Consider the following 19,759-nt stretch of genomic DNA (forward strand, 5'->3'; position numbering starts at 1 on the left):
ATATGTCCCAGAATAAAGTTATTTTTTCATTTCATTTCATAAGTTTAAGTTAAGAGGTTTTGGATTTAGGTCGCAATGTGTTATTTTAATTATATTATATACATCACTTATATACACATATTGTTGCCTGCTGTTTACATTTATGTATTATATGCTTTGAAATATAATCTGTTTTCAGGTTGATTTGGAAAAATGCATTGAGTTGGTTTTCACGCTAGAAAACTTTCCTTTAGGAAGTTCTCTTGTGATTCCAGAGTTTACGAATGGGTTTCATTCTAGAGTTAGACTCCAAGACAGTTCTGGGCGCCGTCTTCATCTTCAGGCTGCTGTTAGTTCTCATCCTGGAAATGTCATTAAGGTTAATTCTATTTTCGATATTTATTATTTATTATTATAAAATAGTTTTCAGGAATGTTGTTAAAGTGTACTTTGTCTCATTATTGATGTAACATGGTTCATAAAATTCTTTGAATTATGAAGTTCATTTTAACTCATGAAGTTCAAACTTATGGAACCACTTTCAACTACATCTTTAAAAAATACTCACTAGTAAACTTTTGTATATTTTGTTTATTTGAGTTAAATTAATTTGTATTCTAAACAATATAAATTATGTAAAAATAAAACCAAAATATCTTGTGTTAGGTTTCTATATCAGCTCCATTTTGGCTTGTCAACAAGACAGCACTGCCCATTGTATTTAAACAAGAAGGGGTTAAAGGAGAAACAGCAGGGCAATATCAAGAACATGAGGTATTTATTTATTTGATGTCACTTTTCTGAAATTCATATTATCAAAATTATTATTTCTTTTTTTTATTTATAGATGGCTCGCATGGTTGCCCCACTATTGTTTTCGTTCGCAGATACTGATGCTAGTCCTACTGTGATTGCTCGAATTGGTAATGGAGTCCACCCAGATGGGATTCCTATGGTAAATTGAATAATATTTTTTTATATCTAGAAATATTTTAAAATCAAACCATTTTCATTTCATAATAAAGTAGCAATATATTAAGGTATAAGTGCAACTATTAAAGTACTTACACACTACCAGTACGCCATATGAAAGCAAAATTAACTGAAATATATTCCGAAAAGAAAATGTTCTTGAATTCAATCATTATCACTTTTGTTTTTGAAGTTCTGTAATTTAACTGAGAAATATATTCAGTACCACTCCTATAAATCTCAAGGATTATCTCTTGATGACATCTACCCAGATTTTCCAAATTTATCGATCTGGTCAAATGTTTGCCTCAAAACTTTATTAAGTATATATAGGTTAGGGTGTTTAATAATATCTCTCTCTAACTCATTAGTAAGAAATAAAAGGAAATAAATTTAAAAATATGATGTATTCTTGAACCTTGACGAATGGATTAAAATTTACCCAAAACTTAGATGTAATTTTTATTGGTTTAAAAGCTAAAGAAATTATATGCTTTGAAATTATTTAACCATTTAAAATTGATATTTTTTTTAACCTAGTCTTAGAAAAGAATTTCTTTTAAAATTGTTTTCTACTTTTAAAAATGTCAGCTTTATAGGCATTATCTAGTGATAATTTATGGCACGATTTCAGCCGCATACCTTTTACTTTTATATATAGTTACTGTTCCATTCCTATGAGTAACAGCATGATATATTATTAAGATATATATCCTCAATAAATGGCTTACCTAATACAAAAGGAAGTTTTTAAATCAGACTGATAGTTCTTGATATAAGCATATTTAAGCAAACAAACTTTTTAGCTTTTAACAATTTTTCCCTCTTCCGACACTACCCTTGAAGTATCAGGGATTCAGTACTTTGTGAAGAAGTATTGTTTCTTGAACTACAGTTGTGCAAGAAGGTGATTTGTAAGGTGTTCATGATCATATTCCACTGCCAGGCTTTTCCCCAATTATGGGTACCGCTTAATAGAGCTTGTGAATTGTTCCCAAACCTCTACAGGAATGACTTACCGTTTAAGTAGTAATATAATAAATAATTATCTGCCACAGCCAGATTCAAATCTGGACCCAGAGGATAGTAACACTGTCCTACTCTAGGAGCTAACATTTTCCCAGATTCATATAAAATATTAATTTGAATAAAAAAAGAAAAAAATTAACTCTGAATCTCAGTAACTAACATGAAATATTTTTTAAAAGTTAAAATTGAAGGTATTTGTTTAGAAAAATCATTTTTTCAATCTCTGCTTTGGAATACCTTTATAGAAATGATATAATGTTTCTCTATAATTTTGTTACAATGATATGATAATCTACTAATTATTAACATGAGAAAACTTTAATTGTTACCTGAATTAAAGCCTTGTATTGTATTCCTTTAGTGGTGTCGCTTTTTCACTCTTCAGCCTGGACTACAAATGCGACGACTAAAAGTGCACCTTTCTGATAACCGTCCTGACATCGTGTATATGATAGGAATTGAAATCAGGCCAGGAAGAGGAAGATATAGGATGACTAAGATAGTAACATTAACTGCTCACTATCAAATTTATAATAAATCCAGCTATAAACTGCAAATTGCGCAGAGGAACTTCATCTCAACTGTTGTAAGTTTTTAATAATCTCTTGAATAATACATAAAAATTATGTATTCGAGGAGTCTCTTTAACATTCATATTTGTCCTTAATATTATTTAGCAGGTTTTGGTTTTATTTGTTACTGATAAATTTTTATCCTCAATGCTCCTCATTTTGTTACTAATAAAACCATCCTTGAAGACCTAAATGTTCCTTATGTAACCGATCTAGCCCGAACCCGATATCATTCCTTCCATTATAAACTCCCTAACCACCCAAACCCACTAGTTTCTAACCTTGCTTCCTCTTCCATTCTTGGCAATCCTCCGAGGCGCCTGAAAAGAAGATGGCCTCGTGACCTTATATTGTAAAATATTTTTAGAGTTCTATTACTGGGTAGTTTCTCTACATGCTGTATCATATCATTATCATTATGTCATTATGACCAAATTTACTTGTTGTATTTTTTATATAGTTGTAACAATAAAAAAAATTCAATCTTAACTTAATACAACTCAATCTTATTTACTTACTCAGTTATTAAAAAAAAAAAAACTTGTTAAGTTATTAAACTCTGCATCCTCCATATTTATTCTACTAGTTTCACTCTTTTTCTTTTTTTGTTTTTACTTTTGAAACATTTTCTAAATGTGATTGCTTTATTGTGATGTGATGCTTTGTATTGTTATAGATATTAAAATGTAAATAACTATAAATTTATATTAACTAGCAATTCCCTGGAATTGAAAAAATAAATTAATATTTGTTTATCAGAAAGAATTTTTTTTTTTTTAGATTAATCAATGCTGTATTTTTATTACTTTATAAATAAAAATTATTGTAAATTTTGCATGAAATACAGTAATTTTGCTTAAAACTTAGGGTAAGTTAGTGAATCCATATAATTTTAAGAGTAATTTTGTGATGTTTGAACAGAGTGATCCTGGAGCTGAATCGACTTATTTGATGGCTGTGCCTAATTGTTACCTTCCATTCCATTGGCCTAGGTTAGACAAAGATCAACTTCTTTGTTTGAGGATAGTTGATGTTCCTAATTGTCTTTGGTCTGGTGGTTTCAGAATAGATTGCAACACCTCTTTTCATCTTAATATTAGGTATTATTACCATATTCGCATTATCATAATTATAATTTGAATAAGGGTAGTTTGAAAAAAAGAAACAACAAATGGGTTAGACTGCAGAGCAAATAATATCAATTGAGTTGGTATGAAATTTTAATGTACTAAAAAAACTAAGTAATCAACTGGAGTAATAGCCTTCAACTTCAAGCTTGGTTTACAGGCAGGAGTTTTTGGTATGAGAAATGCATATTTGATAGAAAAAGTTGCCTATAAAGGTCTCCTGCAATTTCCTCTTCTAGTCATTGGTTACCCAAGAGTTACGTTATAAACACCAGCGAGTTGTCCTGTACTAAAAGATACATTTTAGTGTTCTCAATAACATTAATAGAAGAAGTTGACCAAGGGGAAAAAAAAAAAAAAAAAAAATCTTTAGGTACCACTCAAAATTTGTATAGCAGCAAATCCTGTTATGCATATACATATTTTCATGAGTGGAAATTTGAGTATTTTTTAGAATTCACCATAACCATGGTTAAAACAGTGTTCCAGAAAAATATACTGAACCTATGTCAAGGACATAAAAAAAAAAGATCATAAAATTTTCTGTCAGCTGTAACTGTACAAACATAAACTGCCATTGGAGCTTAAACTAGTAACTAATAATATTAGCTAATAATGTTTTTATTCCTAGTTGAGTTAATTTTTGTGATGTTTAAGAGTCATTTCTTTTATGAAATCAAGTTTGAATTTGGTAAAATTACTGATGATATCAGTCTAGATTTTGTGTGGTATATTTATTCTGTTATGTTACAATTTATTAGAAGATATTTATTTTACAATTGTTTTAGGGACGCTGCTGGTAGGATGTATTTTCTTAGAGTAGATATTGTTCTGCAAGGAGCTACATATTTTATCATATTAACCGATGCTGATACCATGCCGCCTCCAATGAGAATCGACAATTTCTCTAAAGTTCCTATTACTATTCATCAAGTAATTGATAAAAGTTTATATTTTTACTAATTAACGAATAGTTTCAGTGCTTTTCTTATGAATGAGTGTGTTTATTTCTCTATTCTTTTTTTTTTTTAGGCATGTCTTACGAATACAATTACAACTGTGCGTGCTGGTACTTCGACGCCTTATGCGTGGGATGAGCCTACTCAAGAACCTATAATGACTGTTATTGCTCCTGGTGGAGTATCAGCTGAATATAATTTGAACAAGCTCGGAGAAGGCCCCGGCCTCACTTATGAAAACTTTATATATATTGCATTCACTGCAACTTTTAAAAAGTTAGTGTAATTTGTTATGATAGATTAAGGAGATTAAATTAGGAGTTAGATTAAGTGTTTTGGATATAATGTTTACTGCATGTGATGGAAAAAGATTATGTCTCTAAATACGTTTTGTCAAATCTTTCAACAGAGCTTGAGATAACTTACGGTTTGTCTAGAAGTGGGTACATCAGGATAAAATTCTGAATGTTCTAAAAATTTCTTGCTGTATAGTAAGTAGTGACGTAGATTTGATCATTGTTCATATTGTTGGGTTTTGCTTGATCAATAAAATTTTAAATTGAACTAAAAACCAATAATGGGCCAGTACAAACCAAAATTCAATTGCTAATTTTTTAGCAGCATTTTGGAAAATCTGTTTACTAATCCTTATTTCTTTATTAAGGCTGTACAAATCAACTATTCATAACTTCACACTAATTTTTTTATAACCCAGTTAATAAAAAGATTTTTAAATTGTTCAGCCACCTTGACATTGTTTGGTTGAGTTAAATAGTTCATGAAGCCTTTTGTCACTTGTAAAAAAAAACAAAGATTGTTTGAATAATGTTATATTACTTTTCTTAATTGATGTTATTAATACTATTTTGTTTGTGAGTGTTAATGTATTTAAGGCACCAATGAAAAACATTTTTTTGTCAATGTATGTGTAAAATTTTTCTATCTAAATTTGATTTTTTAAATTTAGGAAATAGCTCATTTCCGTTATCAACTAAACTAAACCTTTATGCTACAAAAAACACATTCCATCACTACAAAATAATGATTGAACACAAAAGCACTCACTACAGCATCACACACAATACTTAAGACCAATTTTCAAAATATAGTGTTATTGACTTAAGACATGCCTTTAGAGGGAAAACTTCAATATACTCGTTGCCTGCCTAATATTTAAGAACTTCTTTGTATGTTCTTAACTATTGTAATTAGATTAATGATTTCTTATATTGATTAATTAGATTTTGTTAAATTTAATATAATGAAGCCGATTTCTAATATAAAATATATTTTTTATATGATTTTGGAAAAAGTGCTAAGTAAAATTATAAATAACTTTTTATCAGAGAACAGGTAGAACTGAAACAAATATTTATTGAAAATTTAGCTATTCATCTTAGAATGGATTATTAAAAATGCAATTTCTCTGAAAAGCTGGGTGTTTCAGTTATTTATTTCATCATTATGCATTACACACAACTAGAGGAATATACGGGGTGTCTCAGTATTCATATTCTTCCCTCCTCCAAGTGTCTACTGTTTCTGTTATTATGATTTGATTTTTCTAGGCTTAACAGTTGCATGCAGTTTATCTTATAAGGGTATTGTTGATTCTTTTAACCTTTTTTTGTTCTTCTCCAGCGAACCTAACTCTAGAATATCCAAATGGATTGGCCAATATCTTTATATATTCTGATAAAAAATAAAATTCTATGACTAATTCATGTAAAATACTTTTGTGTTGTTTTGTTTTGATTCTTCTCGAAGATGTAAATCACTAAAAAATCACTTTCGACAATTTATATTAAAGATTGAAAAAATCTAAAGTACAAAATTGTTTTACAATTCAGTATTTCATGAGAATCTGTCATCATAATTTTGAGTTTTCTCAAACAGTGAAACAAAAATGGCTATCATGATCATGACCCCTTACAATATAAATGCCTTAAATGTGATAACAATTTTTTCTGGGTAATTGAATTCTGAAAAAATTTTGTTTTTGAGCGTCATTCACACGCAAATTATCAAAACCGTAAAATAATGTTTGGAGTTTTTGGTGATTTACGCCTTAAGGATATAACAACTCAAAAATTGTGAAATGTGAATTTTTTAAAATTCCATTTTTAATCATTTTCGGTTGAAAAAAAAAAACTTTATCCCCTCTAGAATTCCAGAGTTAGATGTCCTGGACAAGAACTAGAAAATATTAAATAAAATAAAAATTCCATAAATTGTTGAAGTTAGAGGAGATAAGCATGTACACTGGTACAGTGTGTGTCTTGCTATATCCTATAAAGACTATATCCTGTTTTTTGAGCTGTCAGATCAATAATTAACCAAATATTGTTTGTATTCCTATAAATGTTAAGAAGCTATTTCATTTATTTTTCCCAAAAAAGTTTGCAAATCAACTTCAGATAATTATTGTAAAATTTATATTATTCATCTATTTTCATATACATTTATTTAATGTTCACTTGATATTCCAGTGCAAGTGACTCTGATGACATGTTGGATGTGGAATGCCAGCAGTTAGTACTTGATGTACCTGATCCAACAACAGGAAAAGTGGTTTTGTCTCGAAAACAGGCTGGACAAAGATCACAGTTATGGAGGATGACTGCTGATGGGCATCTTCAGCATGAGGGATCTGCTCCTCCTAGAGCACCTTCTGACCGAGTTATGGTAATATTTCAATCCTGTTTAAGATGTTAAGTATATAAATATAATCTCATGAACCTTTATTAACTTATTTAATTAAAATTTTTTTTTACAAATTTCATTTATTTTGAAAGTTAAACATACTAGTAGTTATCTCATCATATAAGAATTGGTTTTTAGCTCAGTTCTTCAGTTACAGTAGTACCGTTTTCCAACCTTCTAACATGTTTTTGTTCAACTCACTATCTATAATGACTTATAATCTTAAGTTATTAGTTCGTTTTTGAAGCTTAATCAGATGTTTCCGTTTTGTTCTGTCTCTGCTTTGTTCAACTTTTGATTTCATTTTATATGTTTGTGGTTATTTGATTTAAACTATTGCCTCTTATGCTGCTGAACCTTTCTTTATTGAAATACTATTGATTAGTTTTAGATTCATTGCTCATAAAGATATTTTTCAAATAGCTTCTTGGCCTATTTTTCATCATTCATATTGTATACATGTCTATAATCTCTATTTTTGTATTTATGATCATAGCTACTTTTTCTAGTTACTATCCTATAAAGTTATTTTTAGGCCCCTGTTACTTGCTATTATATGTACCCCAAGAACTGTTTTTAACCACTGCTAGATGATGCTACAAACATCTTCCTTTCAATTTTGGACACTTGATGTTTAGATGTTAGATAGACATATGGCCATATGTCCTACTATGAGCTACCCAAGCCTAGTGCTGAAAATTTATCTTTCCCAATATTTGATCCGTTGTTTGGTCAAATGTTTATCGTCTAGCAGTGGCTTTACTTCGATCTGTATGACAATGTACCAATTATTAAGTATATTCATGACTAGATTAAATATGTATTTATTTCAATATTTAAACAAACTTTTCTGTTATTAAAGGTTTTGGATATTTGTGGGCCAGCTCCACAGCCGACTCAGTACGTTGGTCTTGTAGTAAGGAGACCTGATAGAAGACGTAACTTAACTCAAAGCTGGAGGTTTACAGAAGATGGGAGACTGTGTTGTGCTCATAGCAGTATGTGTGTACAAGCTAAAGACGGTTTTTTTGGACTACATAAAGGTAAAGGTATTTTGGGTATCTTTTTCTTTTTTTTTTTAAGTCCTATTTTTCTTTCTTTCTGATTGATCTTTTGAATTATATAATTTTTTTTTCCTTCATAAAAATATAAGTCAACCCACTGGAAATGAATTTATATTGAACCAAAATATAAATATTAATTATAATTTATTCAGTTATCATCATAAAACATGGCTCTCATCAAGAGCATTTTGCAGAGGGGCAAAAAAAAAAAAAATCATTGGGATTTTAAGAATGAAACCTATGTTTCCATGGTTTGCATTAATCACTAAGTCATGAGAATATTACTATAAATAGTGATTACACATTATTTTTTATATAAATATTCCATTTTTTTTTTAATCCCCAACCAGTCATTTCTTACATTCGAGCTGGGAGTTATCTACTGGTAACTAACTCATTATTACCAGAGTAGGGTGGTCAAATTTGTATTCTTGGGATCACCATGAAGTTAAAAGTTGTCACCTGACAGCCGAATCCAAACTGGCACTGCTGTACTTATAATGTTGCTGACATCTCAACTCGGTTACAGCTGAGTGAGCATTTTATATTTGGTGGTATAAAACGCATTAATATTTGAAAATGTTTGCCAGTTAGGTAGATGTCTTCTTCAAGATTGTAATCAATTTGTTCTTTTTCTAGGGTCATACCATACCCAGCTTCTTTTCATTATATGAATTTTTTTAACTAGTGGTATTAATTCAGTTCTGCCCCATCAGCTTCAAACTAAAATTTCATTTTAAGTTTTATTTGCATAACATTACAATTATTTTGAAATAAAAATCACTATTAAATGTAACATTAATATCTTCATTCACATTGAAAGTAGAATAGAACCAATGATTACTGAGATATTCTCATATTATGAAACATTACATCCTCTCTAACTATGACTAGTGCTGCCAGACCTCATTAAACACTATAACATTTTCTGTAACGTTTATCATTTTTAATCTTTGCTTTGCTATGTTCCCTTTGGTATATTTGTGATCATTTGTCTGTTAATGCATTGTGTTATGCGAGTATGAGTAATTTTTCTTATTTATACCTACCCTGTGTTATGCAATTGGTGACTAAGTGATCCTTAAACTTTGTTGACTACACATAAAACAGTACTTACTTCTTTTAATTATGATTCTTTTTTAATATAATTACTTCATTAATAGCTTTATGAATATTTTCTTTTACTAGCTTAGAATTGTTTCAGGGCCATCTTCTGGTGTGCCTTGGCAGCCATGTATGTATGACATTACCAATTTATTTGTCTATGTTTGTTACGTTTTATCAATTAATTTGCTTCAAAAATTTTCATAAAAAGTTCTTAGCTAATTTTTATTTGGTAACTTACATATTGATAAATAGGGAGAATGCTTTCTAACCATATTAATTTTTTTTTATTTTTTATGATTTTCATTGTTAGGGTTAAAAATGTGGTTTTACCACTAATGCACCATTTATTAATATTTAATTCTATGGATTTTTATTAAAATTGTAATGTCTATATTTTTATATAAAATTCAACCCTTTAGTACACAGTGAAAGGTGCAACACCTCCACACAACTGGGAGATCTAAATAAATTTTAATGTTTTTTTTTTTTTTTGTAAATCTTTTCAAGACCTAGTCATATAAAATTTTATTGAACAGAAAGATTGAATATAATATAGTATAGGGATATAATATAATACAGGGATATATATATAATACAGGGATTGGGAAGGAGTAAATATAAATATAAAGTAGTTATGGTGCATATTTGTATTGAAAGAACTTTAGATTTTTAAAATAAGTTTAAACTAAAGTGCGTTCTGTTCCACTATTACCTTCTAAGATAATAGATTGACCTTTTTCTGCAAAAATTTTGTATCTATTTTTTTAAATATCAAAAAATTTAGTTCTACAAGAATAGCCATTTGGCATAAATCAATTAACTTTTGGTTATGCTCACAAGAGTATGTTTAGTCTGACTGGTTATCATAAAAAACGACAGATAACATAAAAAAGTAAAATTTGAGAGAAATAGTATTCAAATTATATCATTATATTTTTATTAAATTCCAATTGGAAGAATAAATATGAAATGCAAACTGGTTGTATGGACAATTTATTTATTTCATGTACATTTTATTATAATTTAAAAAAAAAGTTAATAATTACCATTGAAAATTTTGAATGAGATTATTTCTTCATATTCTATATACCCAGTTTTCAATATCTGAAGAGCTGTGTCTTAGAAAGTGATTGTGGTACAGAGCTCATTTTGTTCTCCTCTTTTAATAAATTTTATGAACTTTAAAAAAGAATAAGCTGTAAGAAAAATTGTTTTGGAGTTAATCGATAACAGTTAAAAATGTGCAAAGATTTCAATTAAAATATAAAATATTGTTTTCTACTAAAGAAAACTTTATAAGTAACCAGTAAAGATTTTTTTTATTATTCAATGTTTGAAATTAAAAATTCAGAGCTGTAATTCTTTGCTCTTCTAGAATTTTTTCATATCAAATTCACTTTTTTCAAAACATTCTTTAGATACTGTCCATATAATATAAAATAATGTTAGGTATCAGGTAAATGCCAACTAAACTTTCCAAATTAGATTCTTTCAATTCTGAAATAAATACGTAGTAAATCTGAGAAATCACTTCCGTGGACATCACTCAAGCTCATAACCAGAAAATTGGTTAGTAAACTAACAAGATAGAAATAATGTAAGACTGGATTCCTCTAATAATTTAGTGTACTGAAGGGTTAATTTTCTTATGTATGTGGAATGCATTAAAAGTTTTGTTTTCCTGTCGTAGGCTTTTTAAAATGATTTTTTGCTATTTATGTGATTTTATTTCTATCTTGGTTAATTCACCTGTAGCTGACAATTTAATATAATTGTTTTTGTACATCAGTATCACATTAACTCAGTATCTTAGTGGGTTAGATTGCTGTATCCATTTATGGATATTTTGTCTCAATGAAATTGAAATTTCCATTCCACATGAAATGTTCCACCAAAAGTACTGTCTCAATTATTCAGCACTCTGATATACTGTGTTCTAATTTGTCATGACCCCTTATGTCAGCTGGTATTTATTCCTGAAGAGAACTTCTCTAGCAATCTTGCAGGATTTGATATATATTTTTATTTATTTATTTTTTTTTTTTTTAGAGAGAAAGATTTTAGGTAGTGGAAATTTATTAGATATTTTACACTATTGTTAAAGTATTTCTCTAAGTAAAGGCGGGGTTGTTTTTTTATTTATATTCACTGTGGACTAGATACAAGTATTTATTATTGCATAAATAATAATTTTTGTGGATAACTGTCTTTTTTTTTTCATAGAAGTTAATTTGGTAGTCCTTTTGTTCTCGCTTCTTGGCATTAGTATTGTTCAATTATTATTTACTGCATGAATGCAGGTCTATTCTATGGTTTATTTAAATCTTAACTATGCATGTTATAAATAATCTTTAAATCTTGATTATGGAATGACTTTGAACATTGGTTGATTTTGGAATGACTTTGAACACAGGTTGATTTTCTTTAATAACTTTATATAAACTTATGAATACTTATTACTTAGTGTAACATTCACTTGTACGATAGAATTATATCCATTTTTTTTTTTTAATAACCCTTTTAGAGAGTAAGATAAATCAACTTTGGTCATGCTTCCTTCGAGCCCATACCTCCTTCATCCTTTGAGAGTGCCACTCCTTCTCCTGAGTCCATTTCCTTCTACATGTTGATTTTATCCTTTCCCAAAAACCTGCCTCTTGTATAGTTTTTCAAAATAGTGTTCTGTCAGTTATTATCTCTGTGTATATCCATTTTATTGATTAATTCGTTCAGTTTCAAAACTTTCCCTCTGTAATTAAGCCTATATAAATGGAATAAAGCCTAAATCAGATTCTCCATTTCTTCTTATTATGGATTTATATAGATTATTTCTTCTCTAGTTTTGTGAAAATTATTTTAATCATAATATTATTTATTTGTTTTAAAAAAATTTTGTGAATCGATAACTTATTTACAATACCAAGAAATACTATCTTCTTTATATTATAGTGTACAAGTTAAGGATTTGGAAACAGTGTGAAGTGAAAAAAAAGCTTAGCAGGTTCCATAAATGAAATGACTAGATTTCTTGTTTCTCTCTTCTTTTTTTTTTCCAAATATTACATTAGTACTTGTCTTATTTTTCAGTGGAATTGAAAATCTGATTGTTTTCTTTATCCATTGTAACTGACATTGTATCCTAAGTATAGTGGCTGTGAAAAATTCTGTATTGTTTCCTTTCCTGAAATATTTATTTACTAACATATATATTTAGAGCTTTTTCATAATATAGAGCTTTAACTAAACTTAAATGTAGTCAAACCTTGAGAAGTAGGACTCGCTTAGAACATAAAACAATTCCATTAAATTAATTCATATATTACAAAGTTTCATAATCTAGAGCATGAGGGTATCTATTGCTACTAAAATACTTTTGTTTTGATCTAAATACAAACTTAATAGAATTGAAAGTCATTAAAAAAAGAAACTATGTTCTTAAAAAAATTGTTTTTCTTTTGAGGTTAATGAGTTCCAATTTAATGAAATTTCTTTATTAAAATTATCACTATATGGCACAACGTTTCGGGACCACTGTCCCATATTCATGTACCTTAAACTAACTTTATCATGTTGGAATATCACTTCATGTAGTTTCGACGAAGATATGGAAATGAGGGAAAACCATAAGAAAAGATTAGAAGTTGAATGGCAGTTGAAACTGCATGAAGTGATGTTCCAAGATGATAAAGTTAGTTTAAGGTGCATGAATATGGGACAGTGGTCCTAAAACGTTGTACCATGTAGTGATAATTTTAATAAAGAAATTTCATTAAATTGGAAGTCATTAACTCAAAAGAAAATTTTTTTTAAGAATTGACTCACCAAACTTCCTACAGAGATAATCCAGAAACTATGTTATAAAAACTTAGATACAATACTACCTAAATGGAATATTAGGTAATCTGATGAATCACTATAGTACATCCATAATAATATTTATAATAAACCATGTAATTGAAAATAAAAGTTACATCTACTTCTTTTTGAGCTTTTCTTGGACATTTCAAAAAATGTTTTTCTTCTTTTACTGCTCACTGACCTCGTTTAAAATTTTTTTACATATTACTATCTTCATTCAGTGCAATTTTTTATTATTCAATCAAAACAAAAAAAAGGAAGATTTTGATTTAATTATTTTTATTCTTTTCTTGACCTAAATAGACAAGTTGTACTGGTACTTTCGGTTTTTGACAAGAGTTAACAGTAAATTTTTAAATAAAAAGTAAAAAGCGTTTCTTTGAAATACTTATTATGGTGTTCATTGTAAATTGTTTAGTTTCAAATAACAATAATATAAATAATAAATTTGGGGTTTCTGTCAAAAAAGAAATCAATACTTTAATTACAATATTTATGTTAATAATAATAATCTAGTACAATGTGTACTATTTTTGGCCATGGTCGAGACCTTCAGGATGATTATTCTGTACTTTGGGGTCAACGATATATCCACTCTTTGAAATAATCTAATTGCAGTTTCAGTTTTAGTTACAGAAAAAGATTGCATTTATAGTAGATTAAACTTTTTTTTTTAAATTGAAAATTTAAAAGGCAAGTTTTTTTATGAAGTTGCTTTCACTTTTTTAAATAAAAAAAAAGTTAAAATAATGATTTTCTTTTCCTAATTTGAGATTTATTTAAGCTATTCCACCAATCTCAGCTCTCTTTTGTCTAGATTTAACTATATATTGTCTTTCTAATTTTATTATCAACATTTATGACTAATACTTTTTTAATCTTCTTTGTACTTTTTTTGGGGGGGGGAGAGGAGGGGATGGAAGATATTTATCTCAAATGATAACCATAGAATTGATTTTTGCACTTATTATTCAGCTTAACATTCACTTCTATTTTTTTCTATTGATACCTGTTTGCCCTTAATTTAGATAGATGAATTTCATTTCAGTCTATTTCCATGATTTGTAAATACTTAACAGCTTTTAATAATTTCTGTTGTGTAATTTTATAATTTTTTTATGGTTACAGGGAGTGAGGCCGTTTTAGGTCCACCTCAGGCCGTTACTTATCAAACCACTGATAAGGGAATTCCTTTGGAACAAGCTGTTAGCAGGCAGAGGTTAAGGCCGGGTTCTGGATTTCTCTCAGTGTTCATCAATACAGATGGCCCAACTCGAGTTCTCCAAATATCGGACATAAAAGAAAAGGTAACAAAATTAGTTTAAAATCCCTTTTGTCTAATACATGTATTGTTTTAACATTTTTTTTGTAATTATATATATATTTTTTTAAATAATTAATATTATATAAGTACTTCATTGTTTTTGTTTATTTTTGTATAAAAATAGAAAATTTAGAAATGAAAAAAGCACTATAAATAGCAAGTGGAAGAAAAAGAGTAACATTTTATTTGTAAATCATAATATTTATTTATTTCCACCTTCCCCTGCCTTACATGCTACATGCCTGTTAATCATAATAGAAATTATTAATTTTGAAATATTTAACACTTTCTCTAAGAAAAATATGAATTCATTTCCATATGTTCGCAATTATTGCTTCCTCCCTACTGCAGATAAAAAAGTATTGCATTAATGCAGGAAATGGAAAAAAATTGTCTTCAGAATTAAAAATGCTCACTTGTATTTTATGTTTTAGACATCATGGAGCAAATTCGCTTTTGTGTCTGTCTGACTATTGGTCATCCATCTTATTTAATTTCAATTCAGATATAATCAATTGAAGTGTTAATCCAATTATGATAAAATTTTTCAGAGATTGTACGAGCATTTTGAATACAAAATTTCAGAGATCTAGTTGGTTCAGTATTGATTTTATAAACTTCCATTCCCTGCTTTCCCTTGCCCATGCATAAACATATTTTCCTTGCATCATGTATATTTCAATCAACAGCTCCTCGAATTTTGTCAAGTTTGTAGGGAAGTTGTGTGATAGTGTGGAAATGGTCTATTTTTAATCATCAAATTTCATTTCCTTCTTACTTCTGTTGGGGCGAGGGGTTTTTCGTAATTGAAAAAAATTCTCCTCCCCAGAATAAATGTTCGGGTTAAAATAACACGGAGGACCTAAAAATTAATCACAAAAAAACAAAATAATGAAGGAAATTAAATATTAAAAACAAAATAACCTTCCAAGTGATATATATACAATTTAATAAAATTATAATATAAACAAAGAAAGTAAAAAAGTGTTTGGTTTCTGTTGTTACAAAACATTAAAGAATTAATATTTCTATATAAAAAAATAGTACTTCAGTGGGTGAGAGAAAAAGAAATAAGGAAACAAACAAACAAAAAAATATGAAGCTCAATGAAAGAGAAGAAAAAGAAAATAGTCACTCACAGATGGCTGGGGGGGGGGGAGGGGTTGATATGCGCATATCGATAACATTCTCAGTTCCACTCTCATCCAAGATTAACGTCTTCGATAAGCTGGTGTTGGGCGAGAGCCAATAGAAAAATGCAGGTAGTGGCGGTGAGAAAAGAATGAAGGTGAGAAAAAAAGCACCTGGTGGGTCCAAAGCCTACTACAATAACTACAGACTCCCTTGTCAGTCTAGAGGCTCTGAATGAGATTGATACAGACTCTAATTCCATTGCAGCTTGCAATGTTGTATATGTGCCGAGGGAAGTATTTATACACCAATATCTCAACAAACCCCTAATTTTCCATGATTTTACATAACAAATTTTTAAATATAAATCTTAAATACAAATAACTTGTGATTAAAAAAATAAAAATGAACTTATAATTAACAAAAAGTAAAAAAAAACAATTGGAAGTAAAATGTAAATAAATTAAAAATAAAGTGAACTTTTGGGCTTTAACACTTATCCTTGTGAAAAAATGTTATATTTTATTCTCAAATAACAAATCAAATTTATTCTTAAATCTTGCTGTTTAGGTAATTATGTAAACCCACACAGAAAGTATGACAAAGCTATATTCTGCACCTAGTAGACATTTTCTATATTATTTATATCTTACTTAGTTTTGAACATAACATGAATGGTGAGAATGTTCTTGAGTAGGACTATTTACTATAAACATCTAAATTCTTTGTTATGGTATCGTTGAATTGGATTATGAAAAAAGAAAACTTGAGTTATATAATACGTTATACATTATTTTTTTATGTTATCATAATTCTGAAATTTTGCTTTCAGAGAGTGTTTACACTTGTCGATGAAGGCTCATGGATAAAAATTGCTAATGCTGGAAATGCCAGTAGAAGAGATGACTCTCAAGGCAGAGAAGTTCAGGTATGAAACAGGGTCTAAAATCTTTTATTGAAGTTATATATGTCATTCTGTTTAAATTTAGTTCAGTTATGATAGTATTATGTCTTCTATTTTTATCAATGATTTATGGTCAGTGAATGAGGCGAAAGAATTTGCACTTGAAGTAAATACATAGAAGTTAAAAATTCCTGCGGATAATTGTGTCACCCATTTTATTGTATCATTTTCCTTAAATAGAAAATACAATAAAAAATTTTAGCCTTCCTATTTACCATGGAACTTAGCTAATTAAAAATAAAAACTTATGATACAAAATACAATAATGGTGTGTCTTTACTTTTCTGTATTAAAAGTTTCCAAAAAAGAAGAGATTGATGCAAAATAAAAAATGTAAACAAAACCCCATGGGAGGGGGAGGAGGTTGGAGGAGATCTTATTCTCACTGATCATTCAATATTGTGATGTCTTGCCCAACAATAAGTGTCTTTGGGAATTGAATAATTTCAGAACAAAGTAAAGAACATTTAACTGTTTCTTAGATGTTGTACTAATATCTTTTATGAATAATTGTAAGAATCGAAACATAAAAAGATGATTTAAAGGTTGTTTTATTATTAAAATGATCATATTTTTAGATAATGCTAATGTTAACCTGTTTTAATAATTTCAGGTAATAATTCAATTGCCTGTTGTTGGAATAAGTTTGGTGTCTAGAAAACCTCATGAGGAGTTATTGTATGCCTATTTGTCAGGAATTAAAATGCATATTCTTATACAACCTGCTGCAGAATTATTGGATCTTTCCATTCAAGATATACAAGTAATTTACATTCTCACAATTTATTGCATGATTATCTTTGTTGATTTATATGACTATTACTTTTGAATTGAAAAACTTTTAGATTGACAATCAAGTTTTCGAAGCACAGAGTCCAGTTACTCTGTATGTTACTCCTATCACACGATCTTCTGATCCTGAAGAGCTAGCACGCCCTGCAATCAGCATATCAGCTGAAAAGACTCCAAATAAATATAGTTATAATGCAGATATTTTTAAGGTTAGTTGTCATTATTTATTTTATATTACTTTTAATAATTGATTGATACACAAAAAAAAGGGCCAACGATGGATTGTAATAACTATCGAGGAATCTCACTCCTTCCTGTATGTTATAAAATATTTACGCTAATCTTGACTAGTCGATTCACGGAATACGCTGAAGAAATCATCGGAGACTGCCTATGTGGTTTTGACGAAACCGTTCAACTATTGATCAATTTTTTTCATTTCGGTACATCTTGTAGAAAAAGTTGGAATACAAAGGGGTAGTTCATCAGCTTTATATAGATTTCCAAAAGGCTTACGATTCTATTGACCGCCAGAAGCTGTATAATAGAATTTAGAAGATTACATAACGCTGAATTAAGGGACCTACACCCGGTAAATATAATTTATTGTGGTGTATAAGATGGGCATGTAAGGTTATATGGCTTGGTAACGAGCTGATCCCTAAAATGTTAAAAAACACTGAACCAACGGGTAAACATCCGAGGGGTAAACCGAAATGTAGATGGAAGGATTGCATTAAAACTGATTTAGTAGAGTTGGGTTTGGAGGGGCATCACTGGAAGCATGTATGCAGAGAGCGTTTAGTGGTATCGGCATCAGCCGTTAAGCCTTCATTATCATTGTATTTAATAATTCATTATTAATGCGATTGTATTATATATGAATTTTTAAAATTACGATACTATGAAAATTTATAATCCTGTGCCCTCTAAAAGTTTTGACAGTACGACTTACTGACCATATCTTTTGGGCCACTGATTATAAGTTCTTTTGAAATCAATATAATTAAAGTGAACATAATAATGTTTTATAAATTAGTAATAAGATCAGACCTTTAAAGTGTTAACATGAACAAATTACAATAGATTATGAAATTGATCCATTCAATGCTAAATTAAGGGAACTGCTATAATTCAGGTTATAGCATTGTGGAGAATAAGGTAGGCATGTAATATTGTAGGACTTAGTATCGAACAGATCCCTTAAATGTTAATAAAGACAGAACCGATGGGTAAACATTTGCAGGATAGACCAAAATGTAATGGGAAAATTACGTCAAGACTGATTTTGTGGATTTGGGTTTGGACAGGCATCACTGGACACATGAGTGATTAGTAGAGAGTGATTGGTAGAATCAGCTAAGATTTTATTATTATTATTATTTCTATTATTAGGTTAAACATAACCTATACATAGTACTTATTTGTATTTACATACTGATATTTAATACCAATTCTTTAAAATATGTGATGGGTCAATCCATACCAAGTGTTCCAATGTTGGCCTTTTATTTGTATTTTGTATATTGCTTCCTCCATGTTTCTGAAGATAAAAACTGTTAAGGAATATTTTTTTTCTCAAACCATTTATAAAAGCAGTCATGTTTCTTAAGTTATACTGGCCACTTTTAGTGATTGCAGTTTTGCCTGAATTGAAAAGTTCTAACTGTTTTTTAGTTGCTTACTTCCTCTTTTGGGGGTATGGAATACAAACTGAATTTTTCCAAAAAAAAAAAAAAAAGTACAAAACCACTGACTTATATTAAGTTATTTATCTTCTCCTATTTTTAATTTAATTTTTCCAGCATCTGGTCGTTCGAGTGAAGAATATCTCATTGATTATTGATGAAAAATTATTACTGAAATTGATTGCCTTTGTTGGTTGGAATACTAAAGAGGTTAATGAACATGCAGATGAGATTGATTTTGAAACTCAACGTATTCTTGCTGAGGCTTCTTCTGTACATGCTAAAAGATATTATTTTGGAATTTTAAAAATCCTATTTACACAAGTATGTATATCTAGTTAATTGGATTTTAAATAATTACTATTATTATGGGTCTTTTAAGATCTTAATAACCTGCCAAATTTTACCCAGTCATCAGTTTCAAAACAATTATAAGATATTATTAGTGTTGAGATTGTTCATTTGTGTCTTTATTTGCAATGTTGTTGAT

General features: G+C 29.0%; 1 protein-coding gene across 1 annotated transcript in view; it reads left to right on the plus strand.

Moving 5' to 3' along the window:
* Vps13D (vacuolar protein sorting 13D) overlaps nucleotides 1-19,759 on the plus strand; it is a gene marked incomplete at its 5' end in the record, with an annotated part of 84,549 nt that overhangs the window by 56,768 nt on the left and 8,022 nt on the right. The window contains 15 exon segments of the mRNA XM_067050695.1: nucleotides 179-358; nucleotides 646-753; nucleotides 827-934; nucleotides 2,342-2,566; nucleotides 3,474-3,652; nucleotides 4,468-4,612; nucleotides 4,712-4,914; nucleotides 7,128-7,323; nucleotides 8,204-8,384; nucleotides 9,610-9,639; nucleotides 14,499-14,677; nucleotides 16,658-16,753; nucleotides 17,403-17,552; nucleotides 17,635-17,790; nucleotides 19,387-19,593. Coding sequence (XP_066906796.1) covers nucleotides 179-358; nucleotides 646-753; nucleotides 827-934; nucleotides 2,342-2,566; nucleotides 3,474-3,652; nucleotides 4,468-4,612; nucleotides 4,712-4,914; nucleotides 7,128-7,323; nucleotides 8,204-8,384; nucleotides 9,610-9,639; nucleotides 14,499-14,677; nucleotides 16,658-16,753; nucleotides 17,403-17,552; nucleotides 17,635-17,790; nucleotides 19,387-19,593 — 2,343 coding nt within the window.

This window comes from Halyomorpha halys, unplaced genomic scaffold (genome assembly GCF_000696795.3).
Source record: "Halyomorpha halys isolate HHAL.00 unplaced genomic scaffold, Hhal_1.1 Scaffold2076.1, whole genome shotgun sequence".
NCBI lineage: Eukaryota > Metazoa > Arthropoda > Insecta > Hemiptera > Pentatomidae > Halyomorpha > Halyomorpha halys.